Below are 20,599 nucleotides of genomic sequence, written 5' to 3' on the forward strand. Positions count from 1 at the left end.
AAACAAGAGTAGAGAAGTACTTGGAAATGGGCCTCAGAAAGTTTTTAGTTTTTAAAATTGTTTGCATATGGCTGATGCAAAACTATGGTTATATATATTTATCAAAAATACCAAAACAACTAACGATAAAAAGTACTATTAGTGTACCTTGTTATATATTTTTAATAAAGCAATCATTTAGTTCATGTAAAGTCTCAAATTCTGAATTTGGAGATCAAATACAATCATATCCTAACTCAATGGAATGAAATTTCGAAGAAAAAGAATTTTCCTAAAATATAATTTTAATTAAGCTTCAATAATTATATATTTTGTCCTTCAAAAATAATTGTTGAGACTGTCTATCAATTTTAAATGATGGTTTTTGTACTATAAAAGTTGGTCATAGCCATTTACAAAGTTTAATTATTACTGCAATGACGTCTTAAACAACTTTAAAAAATAGAAAAAATCAATTTAAATTAAAGTAGTTGGTCTATTTTTATTTACTTACAGGCTTGAGTGCAGAAACTTCGATATTCACTCTTCTCAAAACAATGATTAGATATATCAATAAATATTCTGATTATTAGTTATGAGTAGTGTTGTAAAAAAAATGCGACATTAAACAAGTGCGATATTTTTGTATTTGTAAAGTAAACAGTTATTTTTTATTTTCCAAGGCTGTTAATATTATATTTATATTATAGAAGATATAACATCCAAGAATAAAGTAATCACTAGCGATGTGAAAATTCCTTAAATCCTCGTAAAAATAAATCAAAAAGAAAAATATATAGTTGGCCATACGACATTTCTGCTGACAGAAACCACTATAAAAGCTATAGTGCTTCTTTATTTATGCGTAAACGCTTTATTAATGGAAGAGGGAGGTCATGTATTCATGAGGCTATTACTCATATTAATATTAGAGTTAGGAGTGAGGCTAATACGTTAGAATTAATATCTACACTAATATCTTCCAGGTTACCGACTTATACATAGATTACTTACTAGGATTTCAACAATTTTCCGACCCCTAGTATGTGACAGACGAACAGTGACCCTTAATGATTTTTTGGATAGTTATAAGTGTTAGTCCATGTTGGACTCAGATTATAATTAATCTCTGACGTCAGAGTGATTCCTACCAACACAGAGTGTAATTTTTTTTTTTTTTTCATCTTCCAGTTGTTTGTAACTAGTCGAAGGAAACGTCATGACAGTGTAGGTGCTCTTCTCTAAAACTTTTTTCAAATGGTCTGAAGAATCACTTTAATGTTCGATTGTTTTTTTTCCAAAGCTAATCAGTAGGTCATATTTTCTACAACTCTTCTTACAAGAAACTAATGGGGTTATTTCTTTTCTGAACAAAACTTTAGAAAAGGTAGTTTCCTAGATATTTAAATTAAATTTGCATGGGTTGGAATGATTCAACATAAAATATAAACTTTTATTTAAAATTAATATAACATTTTCTAGATAATAAATTAATTTTTATGTGACTACTGATTTTTTTCCCTCATACCAAAGTTAGCACAAAACTAAAAAAGAAGTTCAAAATACTCAAATATTCAAATAGAAAGCTATGTAACACCAGATTTGATATAAAAAAAAAGTAATACCATATTTGTGATCAATGCTTCATGTACCGACTACAAGAATAAAATAATAAGTAAATTCAAATTTATTTGAAGAATTAAAATGTTGTTAATTTGTATTGTCCATGTAAGTTATGGCCATGACTAAACTACATACATCATAAATTTTTACCAAAAACACACAGCCTTCACCTTTGTTTTGACAAACCTTTTAAAAGTCGTCCGGCGCATAAGACATTTTTCACATTGAAACAGCTAGCGACTCAATAAAAGATTTTAAACATTTTTACATCTTAAAGAGTGTTGGGGATAGAGTATGCAGAAAATTTACACTGCTTATAACATCAAGAAGTCTAATATAGCCTCATACAACCAAGGAAACTGTTGCAGCAAAATATGGCTGACTTCTAGTCTGCCTGCAGGTTGCCTTCATCAAGCCCTTACCACAACCTCTTGGACTTTTCAGTTTGAGATGACTTGGAGAAGAGTGTCTGGCACATTTTTCACCCAAACTTTGATTCGCTCCGAAATGAATCATGAGAGTATGGTACGCAGTGGTAAGGCCTTCATCGTCAAGAGCTGCAAATCGGTTCGTATGTGTGTCAAGGCTGAATACGTTGAATTAAAAACATAGCTAGATATGATATTTAAACATATGACAAAATGATTTTGAGTTGTTTTTTCTTGATTCCATAAAAACAAGCTTTATCTTAATTTAGTCACACTACTGAAAGTTTTGTACTGTGTAGAGTATTCCCTGCATAGTCGTTTTTTTATTCAGGAAAACGAGTAAAATCTTATATTTGAATAGCAAACAATTTTAAACTTTTAAAAAAACTTTTTCTAACTTTTTCCCTATCATCGAAACTTTGTCTATTGAGAACCACATAAATATTATAATATGTGTGTGTAGAAACGTCTTTTTCTGCCTTTTATCAGAAATGCTGATAACTACAAAAAAAAAAAATGTTTGAAATATATAGGGACTTTTTTTTTCATGGACTTGCATAAATTCTGATGATTTTGAAGATAGTAGTTTTTTATTACTTATTATTAGTATTATTTCCCCAAATCAAAGTTGTTTTTTTATAAAAGAAAATATCCTATTCATCAGTTATAAATAAGAGGAAATTTCGTCGTAGAAGGAAAATTACTTACTGCGTATAAATATCTTTTGACATATTTAATTCCCTAATGCATAATTGATTCCAAGTACCTATTACATACATTGGAATAACTTAAGCTCAAATAAATCATTGTAGAGTCTAAATTTGATTATAATTGAGTGATGTGATAAATATAATCTGATTATATGACTAAAAATGGCATCGTATATACGATAATATCTATGAAATGTAAAAATGACTAATGTGTCTTGGATATGAGTAATTTGCAACTACATAGACTGAGTTGTAAATTCTAACATTTACTCATGTGTAAAAAATAATCTAATTGGCAATCAGAAGATTGTTTTTATTTTTGGAAGCTGTTATCATTATTTTTAACCACTGAAGAGCGAACATCTATAAGTTTAATGTAATCATTAGTGCGTATGCGCATGAAAGACGGATAACTATTGATATGCTGTAAATTTATTGTGGTCAATCTTTGTAGAATTGAGGATCGACACTCCAGTAATTCCTGTCTATGTATGTTCCAGCTAGATACGGAATGGGATTTATTTTTCCCTTCATTCAATTATTTTGTAGCTAATATAATGAAACGACGTGACAGCTAAATTGTCCTTTTCTCCTTTTTCTTAATTGTCAGTGTTACCATACCCTTCTTTGCTATCTTTCTTAATATACACACAGTGCTTTGAATAAAATAATAAAGTACTCATGCAGCTCCTACACCTATGGTACTGACGAACGATGCGCATAAGCACCGGAGTAGAGGGCAGAGGGAGGATAGGGGCATCGTACCTCTGACTTTTTCAAAGGCAGTAACAATGAAAAGTTGCGTGATAATGTTGTAATCAATATAACAGTATGACGTTATTTTTTTGATAAAAAAATATACTATTCTGTGTAACTTAATCGTGACCTTTCACAACAGATATTGATGTTACAAAAAATTAACATTTACTTTGTATGCTGTGTACATGCAAGTTGTTGATAAGTATTTCAAAAAAAAAAATTGAAATTTGCAGTCACTTATGATATATGTATATAATAGGTGAAATGAAATATATGGCTTTTGTAATGTGTATCTCGTATAGTATATATTTAATTTGTATGGACACCAGCAAATAGAAAATACGCCATATCTTACAGTTTTTTCTTCAGTCATGCAGCTGAAAATGAGAATAGTGTTTATCGTCATGACACTGTAATATCTAATCATGTCAAATTTTGGTTTTGTCAATTCCGTTCCAGTAACTTTAATGTGAAAGATGCTCCACGCTATGGAAGGTTAATTGTTGAAAATGTGGATTAAATATAAGAAATTGTCGAGTCTGACCTTCATGTAATTATTATTTATTTTGATTGCCAAGGAGATACAGATTAGTGGAAAATATAAATTCCTTAAAAATACGTGGACTTTTAATGAATCTATTTTTAGTACATCTTGTATTTTACCAAATATCCGAACAAAAATTCATACCAACTAATATATAAACATTATAATTTTACTCACTGACTGGTAAAATTAGCAATTACCAAAAGGTATCCATTTTTCCAAGTAATCTGTAAGATTTTTTTACTCTTACGTTCTGAGTACAAAAAACTATCCAGGCTCATTACTTTTCAAAATAATTTTGGATTTGTTTTTATTCTATAAAGATGAATTTGAACAAATCAGAGTAATTATTAAAAAAAAGTAAAAATATCGTGATATTTAAGGACAAATATATATTTTTACACACAGAGTGTATCAATATCTTTATTGAATCTCGTACAATATTTGGATTTTTGAGTTCTGCATTGCTTAAATAAAAAAAGAAGTAGATCACGTCACGTTTTTAATCATATTTCTAGAATATATTAAGTATATGGCAAGAATGACAGAATAATTAATTTTAGAAATATCCTGAAATACGTCTCAATTCAATTGACTAAAGATAAATTGTGTGTTAAAATGACTTAAAAGGTATTTGAAGATATCTATTGGGTTTTTAAAATATTAAATATATGGCTTATAATATCAGGAATTTTTTTTAAATAAGAGCCATTTTTAGTTGTGATGCTTCCCTCTAGCGCAGTGGGCCCAAACTCTTACTCAATACTGAGCTCTGGCTATGACATTGCGGTAAAACGAATATGCTTCACAAAATGCGTTATTTATGTAATCTTTTTGCAGAGCACACCGGCTTTGAGGAGCCCTGGTTGAGAACCAGAAATACACTGACGATTCCCCTATCCCCCACCAAAAAAAAAAATAATAATAATAATAATTGTATTGCAGGCTGATAATTTTATCGTAATAATAGGTGTAGCAAAAATAAATATCAATTTTTTCTAAAAGATGGGTTTAGTAATGTGTATCACATATTGATAAGTGCTATTGGTTTACCATAGACAGTGTTAAAAAGATATGATTCTGTGGTAAATAAATTTATGAGACAGTTTTAGTGATTTTTTTAATCGGATTTGTTTGAGTATGCTTTAAAAATGGACATTAGCAAATAGAAAATACGACATATTTTACAGTTTTTCTTTGAATAAGGCGAAACGCAATATAGTGTTTATGGTCCTGATAGTGTAACAGCCAATCACGTGCATTTTTGGTTTTGTCGATTCTGTTCAATAATTTTGATGCCAAATATGCACCCCACTCTGGAAGGCCAATTGTCGAAAATGTTCATAAAATAATGGAAATCGTTTTGTACGGCCGTTTGGATTTTTTTTTTAAATTACAAAAAACCATGCATACTCACTCCCCCCCCCCAAAAAAAATATATATATAATCTTGTAGACGCCCCTTCTCAAGTTTGGGGTAAATTAATTTTACTACAAATTATTCTAAGGGTAACGCTAAAAAAAGGTTATCCGACCTCTGCAATAAAGGGATGGATTTTTGATATGCAGTAATATTTAAGTCTTTTTATATGTTGGTCTTATTTTAACATCCAATAGTTCACCAACTTTCTTAAGGTTTTATTGTTATCAAATGGGTTATTTAGGTCCCAAAATGGACAACATCAAAAATGCTGACGTTACATGAGGAATCACTATTACAGTTTTTAAAATAATTTGCCAATTTTTTATTTTTTTATTCCTCAATCCTTTTGTATTCAGTATACCCATAAGGCTCATTTAAGATGATTAAATTAATTATTTCTAGATTTCATCGGCTCTAAGGAGCATAACTATAGTTGCCTGTACATCAACTCTTTTTATGCCGATTTTCATCACTACCACTTATGTATTATTGGTGCAAATTAGGGTTTTATAGGCTCTTAATATGAGGCTTATATATTTTGCCCCTGCTAATAGTCTTTGAACAGTGTCCCATATTTTTAATAGCCTCTAATCGACATCATTATGAGAACTTTAAATTAAATTACCGACATATCTCAGTTTACCAATTTAATTCGTTCAGAAAAATATATTTTATATATGATAACAAGCGTGTCCCCAGGAGGTGTGCTGGAGGGCTATAGATCCTCGCCCCCCCCCAAAAAAAAAAAGGAATTTCTACTTTTTACTAGAAAATTTAATATTTGAAATTTGTTTCCGAAAATTTAATATATGAAATTTAATTTTCAAATAATTTTTTCAAAAATTTAATTTTCTGTGAATAGCGATTAATTTTTGAAATTTTTCTTTACATAGCTAATATTTGAAACTTATTGTTTGAAATTTGAAAACTAAACACTATTTGCTTTGATTCATGTGAGGATTTTCTCAGACCTCTCGATCCTCCTGGCTTTCATACCCTTTGTCAGAGCATGGTGAGGGTCTTTGGGGGAAAAAAACTAATCACAATTTGAGGTTTATGGTCCTAGGAGCCACAGAGAAGTTGTTGGCGAGAGGATTCATGGACTTTGTGGGATCCTCCTTTATATTCTTCTCCACACTTAATATCAACTTTTGTATCCCTCTTTAAATTATGCTCTCCACTTCCTGACATCCGGTAGATGTCTTCTCCCTTTTTTTCTATCCTTGCCATCATAAAAACCAGGCTTAACAATGTCCATTATCTTCATTACGTCAACTCCAGGATTTAGGAGATCTGAGATACGCTGTCGTTTTGCTTTTTGCTCGCTCATGATGATACAATTACTAAATGATAAGTATAGTTCATTTAAGTAAATAGGACGGTGGAAGCAGAATATCAGAAAATAGTCACTAAACCTTTTCAAAGTAATGACGGGGGGGGGATATTAATTAACTGTCCGCATTTTGCTGCCCCACCCTGCACACATAGCACCAAGTTCAGCACAGAGCCTCAGTGAAACATTTTGGGTTTATAGCGACTTACTATCAAAAATCTTGTGGGCCACAGACTCCGATTTAGAGATATGCGTTGACCATATTTCTGCCTGACATTAAAATTAAAGAACTAGTAGGATTCACAACTCCCTTACTACACAATGCCCCACTTGAAACCCTTTTGAAAACTTCAGATTATTATCGACGTAAAGAAAATAATGATGTCTCTTCCCACAGTATTTTATTTAAGCTGAACTTACAATCATCATATCTGTAACCTGTATTAAGACAACTATAACAAAGATTGTTAGAAAGAGTAATCTAAAGACGCTGTTTTGAAGATTTACTTTTCAATGAATTTTTTTCTAAAGGGGATGAGACTCGCCAGAACATAAAAACAAAACTTATGATTTACACTGACTAATAAATCATTCCTTCTAAATGGTACAATAAGAAGAATAATTCCAGCTAATAAGATCCTTCCATCCTTCTATATAATTGGTATTAAAATCTTCTAGGGGTCTCTTTATCAATAAGTGCATCACTTATTGATAAAGATCTTTTAACAGATGATAAACTGTCATAGAATTGACTGAGATTTCTATAGTTATTCTTACAAGGAGACACATCAATGAATTCGTGAACGAGCTTGTTGATAACCCATCTGCTTCCATCATACAAACGTTCCAATAGCTTCATAGCTCGTCATCACCCTTTTTATTGATAGGTAGTGAGACTACTTTGCAGAAAGGGCATCCCTTTAAACAACTTTTCTAATACGTGAACTTCAATAAAGGTTTGACAAATCAACTAATTATTCATTGGAATCTCCCAAACATGAAAATTCCGTCAACACTCCATCAAATGGAGCCAACTGTAGCCTTGGAACAGCATTAAGTACAAAGTTCTCATTAAGAAAGATCCTTGACTGAATAGATGCAAGTTAGATGCATGTTTCAACTCTGCTTCTCGTTCATTTTTAATTGATTTTGCTTCAATCAACTTTACACCTCTCTTTTCTCTTTCTTAAGGAGCTTCACATACTTATTTTGGAGACCAATGTGTTCATCTATAATGCCCACAACAATATTCACACTTGCTAATTCTTCCATAATAGCACCTCTCATAATAATGAGCTGATAATTCAATTAAAAGACCAATTTGATGCAAATCATCATCCGTTGGTATAATTTCACTTTGTAGACTATCAATTGCCTCTAACAAAAATGTCTTTTTTTTTTCCCCCAAAAGGGCAAAAAAAAGCCTCTACCCTTTTTAGTTGAAGCCATAACACAATTAATATATCAGAATATAACTAACAGAATGCACCGATGTATAATCAAACAAAACACGTCAGTCAAATAATTAATTTATAAATTCAACCCAATGTATCAATTGTTAATTAAAACTGTTTGCTCAAACGACGATAATCCTTAACGATCACAGGTTCCAATCCAAGACAACAGGTCCAAAGAAATCACGACAATCGTCACTCATTCGTTAATATCCAGCTCAATGACCATATGTTCTTTCCACATGAAACACCGCACAACCATATGGAACAAAGTAATTAAAACACTAACATATTTAATTATACTTGATAACACGTGCCTTTATTGCATCTCTTAGATGATGACAATTATTTTATTTTAAATATATAAGAATCCCAAATAGTGCATATATTAACAGGAAAATACAAATATGTTTGAGTGTACACTGAACAGAAAATCAAAATAATTAACACTCCCCCAATGAATAGCTTAATTACAATATACCTGTTAATTACAAATTCATTCAGAAGGCATAGCCAATGCGACCTTACATACTGGCCGTGTAAATGTTCGACCTTTAGACCTTTTGTTGGAGAGAAGACCATAATAATTAACAGAGTATTAGATATAAACTTTTTCAAATAGCTATTATGTCGGACAAATTCATGTTTTATTTTATTCGAAAAAACGTATTCATCTTGTAGACGGGTCCTCATCTGATTTAGGCTCAGACGATTCTACAATGTCAAGTGACTTCAAGTAAATCTTTCTGAGAAGTGTAACCTCTAACGTTGGAGTTTGTTTACACTGGTCAATGTCAGGATCTTCGTGATGCGACGTGTAGTTTAAAGAAATGTTTCGTATAACTTTTGTCATAATGGACAAGAGGTCATCCATAGGGAAGACCGGCATATTTCATCGCACACAGTTTGAATAAACCATGATCCGGATGTATTTGACCGATATGAATAATATCCATGATAAGATGACTTGGCTAAAAGAAAATCAGCATGTGTTGAAATTTTATGAATTGGTACTGCAGAACCATGTCCATGGACTTGGCCACTTATATTCATTCCCATTAGAGTACGACTCATTTCATACTTGATAAGAATTCCTTTGTCTGTCTTTGATCCTTGACACGCCTGAACAAAAATTACTTTAGGTTTCCCAGCAAGAGAAGGTATCTTTTTTGGAGATAATTCCTCCATAATGTCATCCCTTAAATTGAATTTCTTATCAAATGCCAATAGAACTTCATTTTTGTCTCCATGAGTCGATATGAATATTATCAGACATGAGAGATCGTCCATGCTTGAGAGAGACAATAACTCGTGTTTAATTTGAGCAACTGTTAAATTTTCATGTTCTTGTATGAAGAAGCCAAGTGGATTGAAGGTATCTTTAATTGCTTGAGTATCTTGTTCTACTCCTTTTCGATCCTTCAGGCCAATATCATAACATGGGAACTTTGTTTGGTTGAAGATTAACAACCTTTTCTCCCCATGTTCCAAGTTGTAGTTATCATCATGTATAGGAGTTTTACAGAATGATATTTTGGATTCTGAAGAGGACTCAGAGGATTCGGAGCTCACTTGATTAGTTAAAACGAATATAGGAGATGCATCTCTAAAGTCCCTAGATTTGGCAGACTTCTTTGTGTTAGATGTTGCCATCTTGAATACACTGAATAAATTGCTGATTAATTATAAATAGTTGGAACTTATTTAATTCGTTGTTGAACAAGGAGCTGTAACAACTGCATATACATCAGAAAATTGTATCTGCCCAAATAAGATAAAACATTTATCTTATCTTTTAGATGATAATAGTTACACAATTATTCTATCAATTATTTATGTTATCATTGTGGTCTTTAATCCAGGTTCCGGAGTTGGTATATAAAATGCCCAACTCCAGTGTTTGAATATCACCGACTTCGACTTCAACCAAAAAATTTACAATAATATTTTAATATTCAGAATAATATTTTTTTAATTTTTAGTAGTTATATATTAATGAATGATCATTGTATAATGATTATATTATGTTTGTTAGTCAATCCAAGAGTATTTAACAATACGAATATATAAGATGATCTTCGATAAATAAATGGAACAATCGGTCCGTATTCTTGGATACTTCACAGATGAGGGAGCCGGCGTGGATCAGGAGAATGTATGGACAGAAATGTAGAGAAAAGAATGGATGGATAGGGGGAAAATGTATTATAAAATACTAGGACGTACCCGGATTATAAATTTATTTCGAATTATTTTACTTATGCCATAAATAACTCTAGAATTTAGTAAAACTTGTCGATAGACAACATAACAATTAGAATTGAACAATAATGAAGATACATACAAAGACTAACCGGCTCATCCTCTTCCTCATTCCATTTTTTAACTTGTATTCAATATACGTTCTACCTTTTCTGTTAGTACAATAATTGTAGTCATACCCTATGCGTTTTTATCAGCGGACATACAACCATAACATTATCAGTCATGAAAATCCGCTGTATTTTTTAGCTGGCCAATTTTTTCGGAATTGGTAGTCCGAAGAATGAATTTTCTTTTCTTTAGCAGTTGTCATTATTATTTAATTACTGAGTAGTGAACTTCCTTATCTACTAAATTCAATTATATACAAAACTTGATTGAACTTTCCATTGTACTCATGAAAGACAGAGTTTAACTCTGAGAATTAGTTGTGGAGTAATAATTGTAAGACTTATGAAAATCGACATCGGAATAATTCTATCAAATGCCCTCGTTTATATCCTTTTCTCCTTCTCCCCTTGTCACATTTGATTGCAACTGATCTAATGAAATGTCAAGAACATTATTCTTTCTCACCTTCAAAAAATTCTTCAAATTCTCACGGTTACCATGTTGATTTTCAGTGGTTTTTTTTTACATGCCCAAAATACACAAGATTTTCATCAAAACGTATGGAACTACTGAATTAAGACCCTTATTAATATCAGCTGCCTGCTATACGATTTGGGGGATAGAAAATGAATTACTACTATGCATGAATGAAAACTTTCTAAATCTAAAATAGCATTAGTACGGTGAAAATATTGCAGTTATACTGAAATTTCTTATATATTTATTTTACCAACCATATTTTAAGCTATTTATCCCCCCCCCCTCCTCCTATATTACAATAATATTATCACAACTTTAAGGTACTCCCTTGGGGGATGGAACAAACAAATATGTTTCGATATTTGTCATAAACAATATTAAGCGACTTTATAATGTGTTAAAATATAGGTAATTTTTCCTTGCTGGCAATTTTCTCCTTTTCAATCTTCAACGTGCAATTTTCCCACGGGCAGTTTTCCGTGTACGAATAGAAACCTACATTGCTTCTACTATCTAAGTATGAATGAATTTGTAAAGAATGGATTCACTTCTCCCTCTGCTTGTACCACCACAAGTACAAGTAGTTTACTTATGACTTCCTTCCTCTTCAACTCATTTTATGTAGCATTTCCGTTCCTTCTTTTCCTGTCTATTTTTTATTTTTCCAATTTATCTTTCTTGAAAAAATTATATGAATCTCAATTCTTTTAAATTCTTCCTAGTAACACACCTATAAAATTATACTAATCACCCATCACTAGCATAACTTAATTCGATTTGCAGAAGTTTTATTTTCAATAAAAAAAAACAAAGCATATATTTATTATTTCCCTCCCTCACGGCTGGTTTTAGCTGTTATAATTAAACCTCTTGGCGGCTAAGCTGCTTTCATTCTAAACATTCTTCAAATTGTCAAGATTACCATATTAATTTTTGGTTTATTTTACTTTCACATACCGACAGGCCATATTTAATACAGCTCTATATTTAAGGACTTTAAAGACAACTTCTAAGTCAATTGGAGTCATTATGATACTATAATGTATTCTTAATCGGTGAAAGTCCATTCTGACCAATTAAAAGAAAAAATATATATATATAAGAATACTACCGGGTAGTCCATTAAAATCTGAATACTTACTAATTCAGTGTGTTGAGTGCTTGAAAATAATTCATATTTCGATATATTAAAACATAAGCAATTAGTAGCAAAACAAATTAAACCTGAGATCTCTAGCTTAGAAATTAGTCAAGAAAATTACAATTGAACATTATGGACGGATTTCCATTCTCTCACTCCAGGTAGTTGGGCTTCTCCAGGACCAACATCTACGCCATCAACAAGTCTGAAACGTTGGAAAGGAAGAAGGGCTCGGTCAAAAAGGAAAAACTGGACTCAGAGGAGTTACAGAAAACATTCCAAGCTAATCCCCTTAATTTCCATGACGGTCCATTTAAGAGATCTCACCAGACTGTCCACCGAGCTATTAAAAAATAGGGGGAAAGAGCCTTGTTAGGGCAAAGAGTCCACTTATGACACCAGCAAAGAAAGAATTCCATCTACCCATTGCAAGACTCTTTTGAGTTCTTTTGATCTCTTTTTTAACAAAGAATTGGCTAATTCCCATGTGATTTGGAGCTTTTATTCTTTTCCTTTTAATTAAAAGATTGCAATATGCAAAAAAGGAACAACATGATCAAAGAGACATTTAGTATTTGTTAGAGTTGTTAATGGTGTCCTTGTTGGACTAAGAGTAGAATGGAGCATCGATATCGGAGTAATTCCAGCCTATGTCCTTGCTACATATGGAGTGGGATTTGTGCTTACTCCTTTCATCTTCTAGCAAGTTGCAGCGTCTAATAAAATACCATAACTCTCCTCCAAAACATTCTTCAAAGGCTCAGGCTTAATAAGTTGATTTTCTTTTTCTTTTATTTTAGCATACGGGTAGGTCATATTATGTACAACTATAGATGTCAGCCTATTAGTAGTTAGTTTACATAAGCGAGGACAGTAGCGCCATCTTGAATTTGTTATCATTAATTTTTTTACTGAGTTGTTTACTACGAGTAATTAGTACATTTGCTGGTATTTGCGGATATTTATGCTTATTTTGTACTCTTTAGGAACTGACACACGGTATCATTGATTCCTGTCCCTGATCTTTGGATATACATAAATAAGATAAATATAAAATATGGAAGTAAAATAAAAGAAAAAGTTTATTTTTAAGTATAATAAACCAAAAAATGATTTCATCCTTTTGATTTTATTTCAATATTTTATTTTGTAAAGCAGTCTATGTAAGTTGTTACTTCGTATTTCAGTTGAATTTGTGATAGGCGTTTATATACATTTTATATTTAGCTTTCTAATCCGTGGATATATTCACATAATGTTCAGAGTGCTTACATTATCTGGTACTCTATTTGTATGTATGTATGTAAACTTCAGTTTCTTTGGTCTTTGGCTCAAAAATGAATAATCGCATCTGATGCAGTCATTTTCAAGAGTGCTCTTTTGAATTATGTTTATTCATTCTGCCAAAAAGAATAAGAAAAAAAGAGGATAAGAAGATTTATTTTTCGATTTGGCAGGCACTCAGTAAATGAATACTTTTATTTATCCTACTTTTGATTTTGATGATGACAATATGAGCTAAGTTATATGAATAATGAATCCACTTTATAAAATTGAAATAAGTATAAACATCAAAAATAAATCGGATTTACAGGCTAAATTTATGGGTTGAAGTATCCTCTCTTATAAAATCTTATTGAAATAAAATTATTCAGCTGAAAATAAGCTTTTATTTAGGAATAGTTTGGAGAAAACTTGGAACTATCCAAAGAAATCCCAGTTTCTATAATTTTATCACGTGAACTAATAGATTAGCTTTGATTAACTTAGTTCAATTAGGTTGTTAGGAATTATGAATCATTCTTCTAGTTGTAAGGAGGTTGATTGATAATACAGATTATAACATAAGCTAATTTGCTATATTACAATTGACAGGGATTTGGTCAAACTCCATCAGATATAATTTTATACATCCCTTCAAAGCATTTGCTCCAGTATAACGTTGTCATTGTTATTATGTTATCTCATCGAAGGTGTTGAATCAAAACTTTTAAGTGATTTGATGTCGAATCAACTATTCTTTAATATTTTAAAAATATATATTTCTAACAATATTTATTACAAAGCTAGGGGATATTATTCAATTCTTATTTTAAAGGGAGCTTTTCCACCAGGAAGACTTGCAAAAGAATAAACCTAATTTCAAAGAAGAACATGAACTCCAACCATTTTTCCTTTACTAATCATAATGCTGACTTTTATATCCACAAAATTTTTCTAGCAGTTTGTATAAATAACTTTAAATTTACCTAGATAATACCAAGCATTTTAGGGCAGCCAACTAGATACAATTTGACAAAATCATTTCGAATGTTAATGTAACGTTATAAGTAAACTCTACAAGTTATAATTTGTAAAAGTAAATTGTACAAGTTTAATTTATTTTGTACGTCTCATTCCATCTTATCTAGTTAAAACATCTCTAGTTTTTAATTAATAGCTATCATTTTTTGGAATTTTTACCGCCATTTGGGAGTCTATGTCGAGTCTCGAAACTGCATTTACCTCTTTGATGAATATATCTCAAGCTTGGGTAACGAAATCAATTCATACACCACTCTTAATTTCATTTACGTTAAAGTTGATGGGACTATATTTCTCGATCACCTTATAGGTATGATATGTAAATATTATTTATAGCGAGGAGATACAAAAAGTAGATAAAGCACTATACAGGAGTCGAGTAGTTTATTTTATTGTGTAAAAGTGTTGATATTTTTTTACTGTTATATGGTACTTATATAAATAGTATAAAGTTTCTAGAGAAGAGTCATTTCATTACAAACTCAATGTATCTCAAACCCTGGTTTCTAAAAAAGAAGAACGATTTATTTTGGACAGTAATTGCGTATGTATTTTTTTTATGATTTAAAAAAAACAACTATAACCCATTAATCTGTAGTTTTATGACTTTTTTCTTCCTTTAATAGTATGTAGATTTAAATGGGTTTTTATAGTTTGTTTCTTAATAGTTGCAAAAATGAACTCCCTCACCCTCCAAAATACTGGACTTTCGCACTTACACATTATGTAAACTATAAACCTTCATTTTAAATAATACACTATGTAACAATTTGCTTGCTTTCTAATCCTTTTTATACCAATAGCAAGAGCTTTCACGTCTACATATTAACAGCTATTAGTATACAGGTAGTTAGTTATTGAACGTAGTTATCATCATTATTCTAATTAAGTTTTGTGTGTAATAATTAGAGTCGTAAATTCTAAGCCTTTTCCATATAAAAGAAAATTTGAAATAGTAACCCTGACAATTTGAATAATGTTTTGGATGAGAGCAGCTTAGCTGGGATGTTGTTTCATTCGATTATCTACAAGTAGCTGTGACCAGGGGGAGGAATAAAATAAAAAAGGCTATAGGCAAGGAATACTCCGACGTCAATCCTCAATTCTAATCTGAGTCCAACAAGAACTTAAATCCTACAGGTGACTCTTTGTCTTTTATTAGGACACATGAAAATTCAGTGAAATTTTGAAAATAATTGAATGTAGTAGAAGAGGACGTTTACTACTCAGGAGTCATTCAATAATGACAACAGATGAATAAAAGGTTACCAATTCCAAACAAATAAAAAATAAAAGGTGAGATAAAAAATAAACACGATTTACATCACTACTAAACATTGACGAAGAGTTATTTTCTAGGCAAGCGGCGCATTGTGGTCTGACGGCTTTCAAATTCACGAGCAAGGCCATTGCTGGTCACTTTGCCTCTTTTACTCTCAATGGCGCCTTTAAATGCCGCAACCATTTCTTTTGGCCTGGATACGGACTTTGTTGAAGCTTTTGTGTGCCTTTCGCAGTCCCGAGTACGCAGTAGAGCTGTTATATCCCTGCTTTTTAGAGATATCTGCGGATAGCTCCAGAATTGCAGCTCCAGCATTTTTGTTCTCAGTTGACTTTGCTTATTTTTTTTTTTTTTTTTGCGTAAAGTTCCCTTAGACAATTGTTTAGAATATGATTAAACATCAAAATATAATAAATAGGATTAAGGTGCATGATTAAAAGTGTTTGAATTTTAGACTAAGAGGGCTGTGTAACGGGGATTTTGACCTCATATCTCATGGGATTTCAGAGACCATTATCAATCAATATTGCACATTTATTTGTATAGGCTTACATACTCTGAGTATAATCAACAGTTAGGGGGTTAATAAAGGATCTTGATCACTTACAAATATGGTTGAATGTACAAACACAGTCTAGTTAAAGGGAAAGATAAAATACATTCATTCATATGAACAAGTTACAAGACGCAACATACAACAAAGGAACACATATATTTATATTGTATATATATATATATCTACATGTAGTTGGTATTTATACTATGACAAAACAATAATATTAAAAAGGGACTAGCTGGGAATGGAGAACAACAAATACACAGAAGAAAGTTTTCAAGAACTTTCTGTTGCAATAAAAGGAAGCAAAAGTATTTGTTGCGTTCAAGGGACTTAATAGAAACATAAGAATATCTTTATTTTTTAGTAGTGTAGTCAATTGTTGTATAGCATGCAATTTCCTTACTACTACAGCAAGAACAATAAGTGTTATTTAATTCGTGTGTTAAATTTATTTAGTGATGCGTCGACTTAAGTCCAACCGAACCAACTTGATAAATTTCAAAATGAAAAAAAAAAGAAAAAAAAATGAACTAGCTACATCCAGAGTTGAAAACAAAAATTACCTACAACATGTGTGATATTTTTGTAGTTGACAATTTGAGCACTGCTTTTTATTTCCAAAAGATGTTACCATTATTATTTATTTCTTGAGGAGAGAACATATAAGTATGCAGTACAACCAGAAGTGTGTGGACTTCTGGTTATGCTGTATACTTATATGTGCAACCAGAAGTATGTACATGCTCATGCATATCGGAGAATAACTATGATAGTTTTTTGAAAAGTTATAAGCAGAGGTGTTTAAAATATGTACTAAAAAGATGGAGTGGCTTTTTCTAGTAAGCAATCAGATCAGGCTTTATTATATTCCAAAGCATCTAGCATTAATATTTAACATTTGGGAAGAGAAATATACGGAGTGGGATTTGTCTATAATCTCTTCCTTTCACGGCTGATTGCAGCTGATCTAATAAAATGTCATGGGTCGGTACTCTCTTACTAAACATTCTTCAAATTGCCAGGATCAACATGTTCATTAACGGTCTCTTTTATGTTAATATAACCGAAGTATGATTTATGCATCACTAAGTATAAGTGTAAGTTATCTTTGAGCTCTCAAAATAGAATTGAGGATTGACATCAAATTTATGGCTGCTTATACAGTGTGCGTTTCCTTCCTCCCTCTCATAGCTCATTATTCTTTAATTCTTTAGGAGGGAACATCTAAATATAGGTTGATTTGCTTATTATTAACAGAAACTAAAGATTTGTTGGAGGAGTATAAGTGTTAGTCCTTGATAAACAGGGAATGGAGTTGAAGACAGTATATGTATATGTATACAGGGTGAGTACTCAAAAATTATAAAATTTTAAAAGCAAAAGTTGATAATTTAACAATTTTCTAAACTTTTTAAACAGTATGCCCCCCTTTATTTAGAATGAAGGCTTCAATTTGGGGACAAACAGAAGAACAGCTAGCCTTGATGAGGTCCGAGGACAAGTTGTTCCACTCCTCCGTTGTCCCAGCCTTCGGATTATCGACATTCGGGTGAAAAGTCTTGTTCGTCTTACACTCCAAGGCGCACTAAACAGCAAAGTCCAAAGGCTCATTTCGTGAGGACGAATGCCATAAGTCTGCCAGCCAGAAGACAGGCATGTTCTCCCTGCAGAAATGTTGCACCTTCTTGTGTGCTGTGTGCCGGGTTGCCGTCTTAGCTAAACACATAGTTGTCCCTGGGGAACGCGCTCTTCTATATGGTACCTGAGGACCTTGTAGTACACGTCCTTGTTGACTTTCTCGTTGCCCTTGAAGAAGTAGGGAGGAATCTGTCTGCCGTTGGACGCTATGGTGCCGAGGACCATGACCTGAGCTGGATGTTTGGTACTGAAGGTCCCCTCGACCTGAGCTCTAGATTCAGCCAAAAATCGATTCTTTCCCCTGTTCAGAATAGCGTTCCCTGAGAAGATCTTCTTGTCAAAGATCGACTTGTGGAAATTGCACACCCTCTGCCGTTTTACTTCTTGCTCGCATATTTTTGATCGCACAAAAACAAAACAAACATTAAATTGTTGCTTTTTGTCAGTTCTTTAGAACTGAGGCTAGACGGCCTCGCAGAGAATTCTAATTTTTGAGTCCTCACCCTGTATGTCCTTGCTAGATACAGAGTTGAATTTTGGGTTTATTTCCTTTCCCTTATAGTTGTTTGTAGTTAGTCTAATACAGCGTCATGATAGGAAAGAAAAAAAGGCTTCAAATTGTTATAAATACGATGTTGACTTTCAGTTTCTTTTTATTAGGACACCAACAGGGCATTTTTTAAACAGCTATACTCATATCCCTTTTTCCTTTATTAATTCCGTATTCAATAAATTACTTTGAAATTTTTTGTAAACAATTGTTTTTGATTTTTTTCCTGTATTTTACTGTGTTTTAATAATTTTTTTGAAAAAAAAGTAGTATTTCAATGTTCAATTTTGTTTTTGCAGAAGATTTAACTGTTTTGTATTCTGGGAGATTAGAAGTCAAAAAATCTGTAAAATCTTTATGAATATTTTCGCAAGTCAAAAATTCTAAGATTTTTTGGTCTAGAAATACTTACCTTAAAAATCATTGGCTGAAAACTGATTTTTTTTTTTGAATTTTTTTTCCAAAAATTCAATTTGGAACTCTGGAACTTACACCTTAAAATGAAAAATAAGCATGATAGAAGAGTTTTGATTTTTTTGGACCAAAAAAATTATTATCTGTCCTAAAAGTATGGAGGATTTTTCTCAATATACAATATAATATTTTTTTGAAAACTAGCTGTTCAGTTTTTTCTAAGATTTTTTTTTTTTGACACATTTCAAGGTTCAAGAATAGCTTTTTTTTTCTTTTTACAGGCTGTGGTTTTTGAATTTTTTTCCAAAACAATTAATTTATTTTGATTTTTTCCAAATTAGCTGTGGTTTTTTGATTTTGAAAATTTAACTTATTTTTCCAAAATTTTTGAAATTTAATATTGGAATTTTAATTATTTTAATCTTTTTTCAAAAATTTAATATTGGAACTTTAATTATTGCAATTTTTTTCCAAAAATTTAGTTTTTTCAATTTTTTTTTTTTTAAATAATTTAAAAAACCAAGCCCACCGGAAAAATTGATCCTGCGGACGCACCTGTACTATTTTGGGTGTTTTTGTTAGTGTGAGAAAAGGAAGTGTATTGTATTTAGTGTGTCTCTTTAGGAATTAGAAGAACCTCATTAGGAGTTATGATAAATTAGTAAGAATTTGAAAATCATTCGAGTGGAACCAACACAACATTATCTTTTTTTTTTTGCACTTTTCATTCTTTGATGTAGGAAAAAAACGGAATCTGTCAACAGGGATAACCAATGGGAATACAATATCTGTTTGTTTTTTAGTGTGTATGTCATTGTATATATTTTTGGAAAACATTTATACATAAATAGGGACAGACTTTTTCTCTTTACTTTTTTTATCTTTTGCGTCTTACTCCTTCCCCCCCTCCAACCCATTTCTGATATAAGGCACATTTGAGGTAAATGCTTTCTAATTTTACTGCATACTACCAATATCAACAAACGGAATTTAACCATTCCAAAATGTATAACTCTTTATTTAGGTATTATCAATATCATTTAATGGGCCGTTTAGGCTTTCATTTAACTCTACAAACGTGAGTAATTAATTTTCTCGGATTAATTTATTAAATAAAGCAGAGGAGTTATTCTCTTTTTTCTAGATGTTTGAAATTATCTATTCAAACATTCTGTGAGGTAATCATATAGAAAGATTAAAACTGGTTTTATATAATACATGTGTGCGTGTCTAAAACTGAACCCTCTGAAATTTTAAAAAATAGTTAAATAATTCTGTAATTTTTAAAGGGATCGACGAAATAATTTATTTAACATGAAACATCAGAGTGTTAGACACACATCTATTCAATATGGCCGTCCATGTTCTCCACTACCAACTCCAGCCTGGACCGGAACTTACTGCATGACTTGGGGATGAAGCTCTGTTCGATGTTGGCTCAGGCATTCTTGAGGGCAGACTTCAGCTGGTCCTTGGACTGGTATTGGACTACTGACAGCATCCCATTTAAATGCCCAAACACTGTGAAGGCAAGCGGAACAAAACGATGACATCGGCTAGCTTTTTCTTAAGCTTGTTGAGAAGAATCTTTGACCATGCGAGGCGT

The 20,599-nt window shown here is 31.7% G+C and overlaps 2 protein-coding genes across 3 annotated transcripts in view; one reads left to right on the forward strand and one right to left on the reverse strand.

Annotated features, from left to right (window-relative positions):
* Nucleotides 1-20,599, forward strand: part of LOC121116014 (matrix metalloproteinase-9) — a 102,835-nt gene that overhangs the window by 48,248 nt on the left and 33,988 nt on the right. The window contains exon 6 of one of the 2 annotated variants that reach the window (XM_071887946.1): nt 14,687-14,901. The exons of the other annotated variant lie outside the window; for it this stretch is intronic. Coding sequence (XP_071744047.1) covers nt 14,687-14,886 — 200 coding nt within the window. The 3' untranslated portion in view covers nt 14,887-14,901. Of the gene's footprint in view, nt 1-14,686; nt 14,902-20,599 lie in introns of those variants that run through there. 2 annotated transcript variants of the gene reach the window in all.
* Nucleotides 8,780-10,015, reverse strand: LOC121116015 (caspase-1-like). Its single transcript, XM_040710208.2, is given in 2 exon segments — nt 8,780-9,128; nt 9,131-10,015. Coding segments are annotated over 2 exon segments (981 nt in total). The 5' UTR covers nt 9,906-10,015; the 3' UTR covers nt 8,780-8,922.

Source organism: Lepeophtheirus salmonis, chromosome 4 (assembly GCF_016086655.4).
Source record: "Lepeophtheirus salmonis chromosome 4, UVic_Lsal_1.4, whole genome shotgun sequence".
Classification (NCBI taxonomy): domain Eukaryota; kingdom Metazoa; phylum Arthropoda; class Copepoda; order Siphonostomatoida; family Caligidae; genus Lepeophtheirus; species Lepeophtheirus salmonis.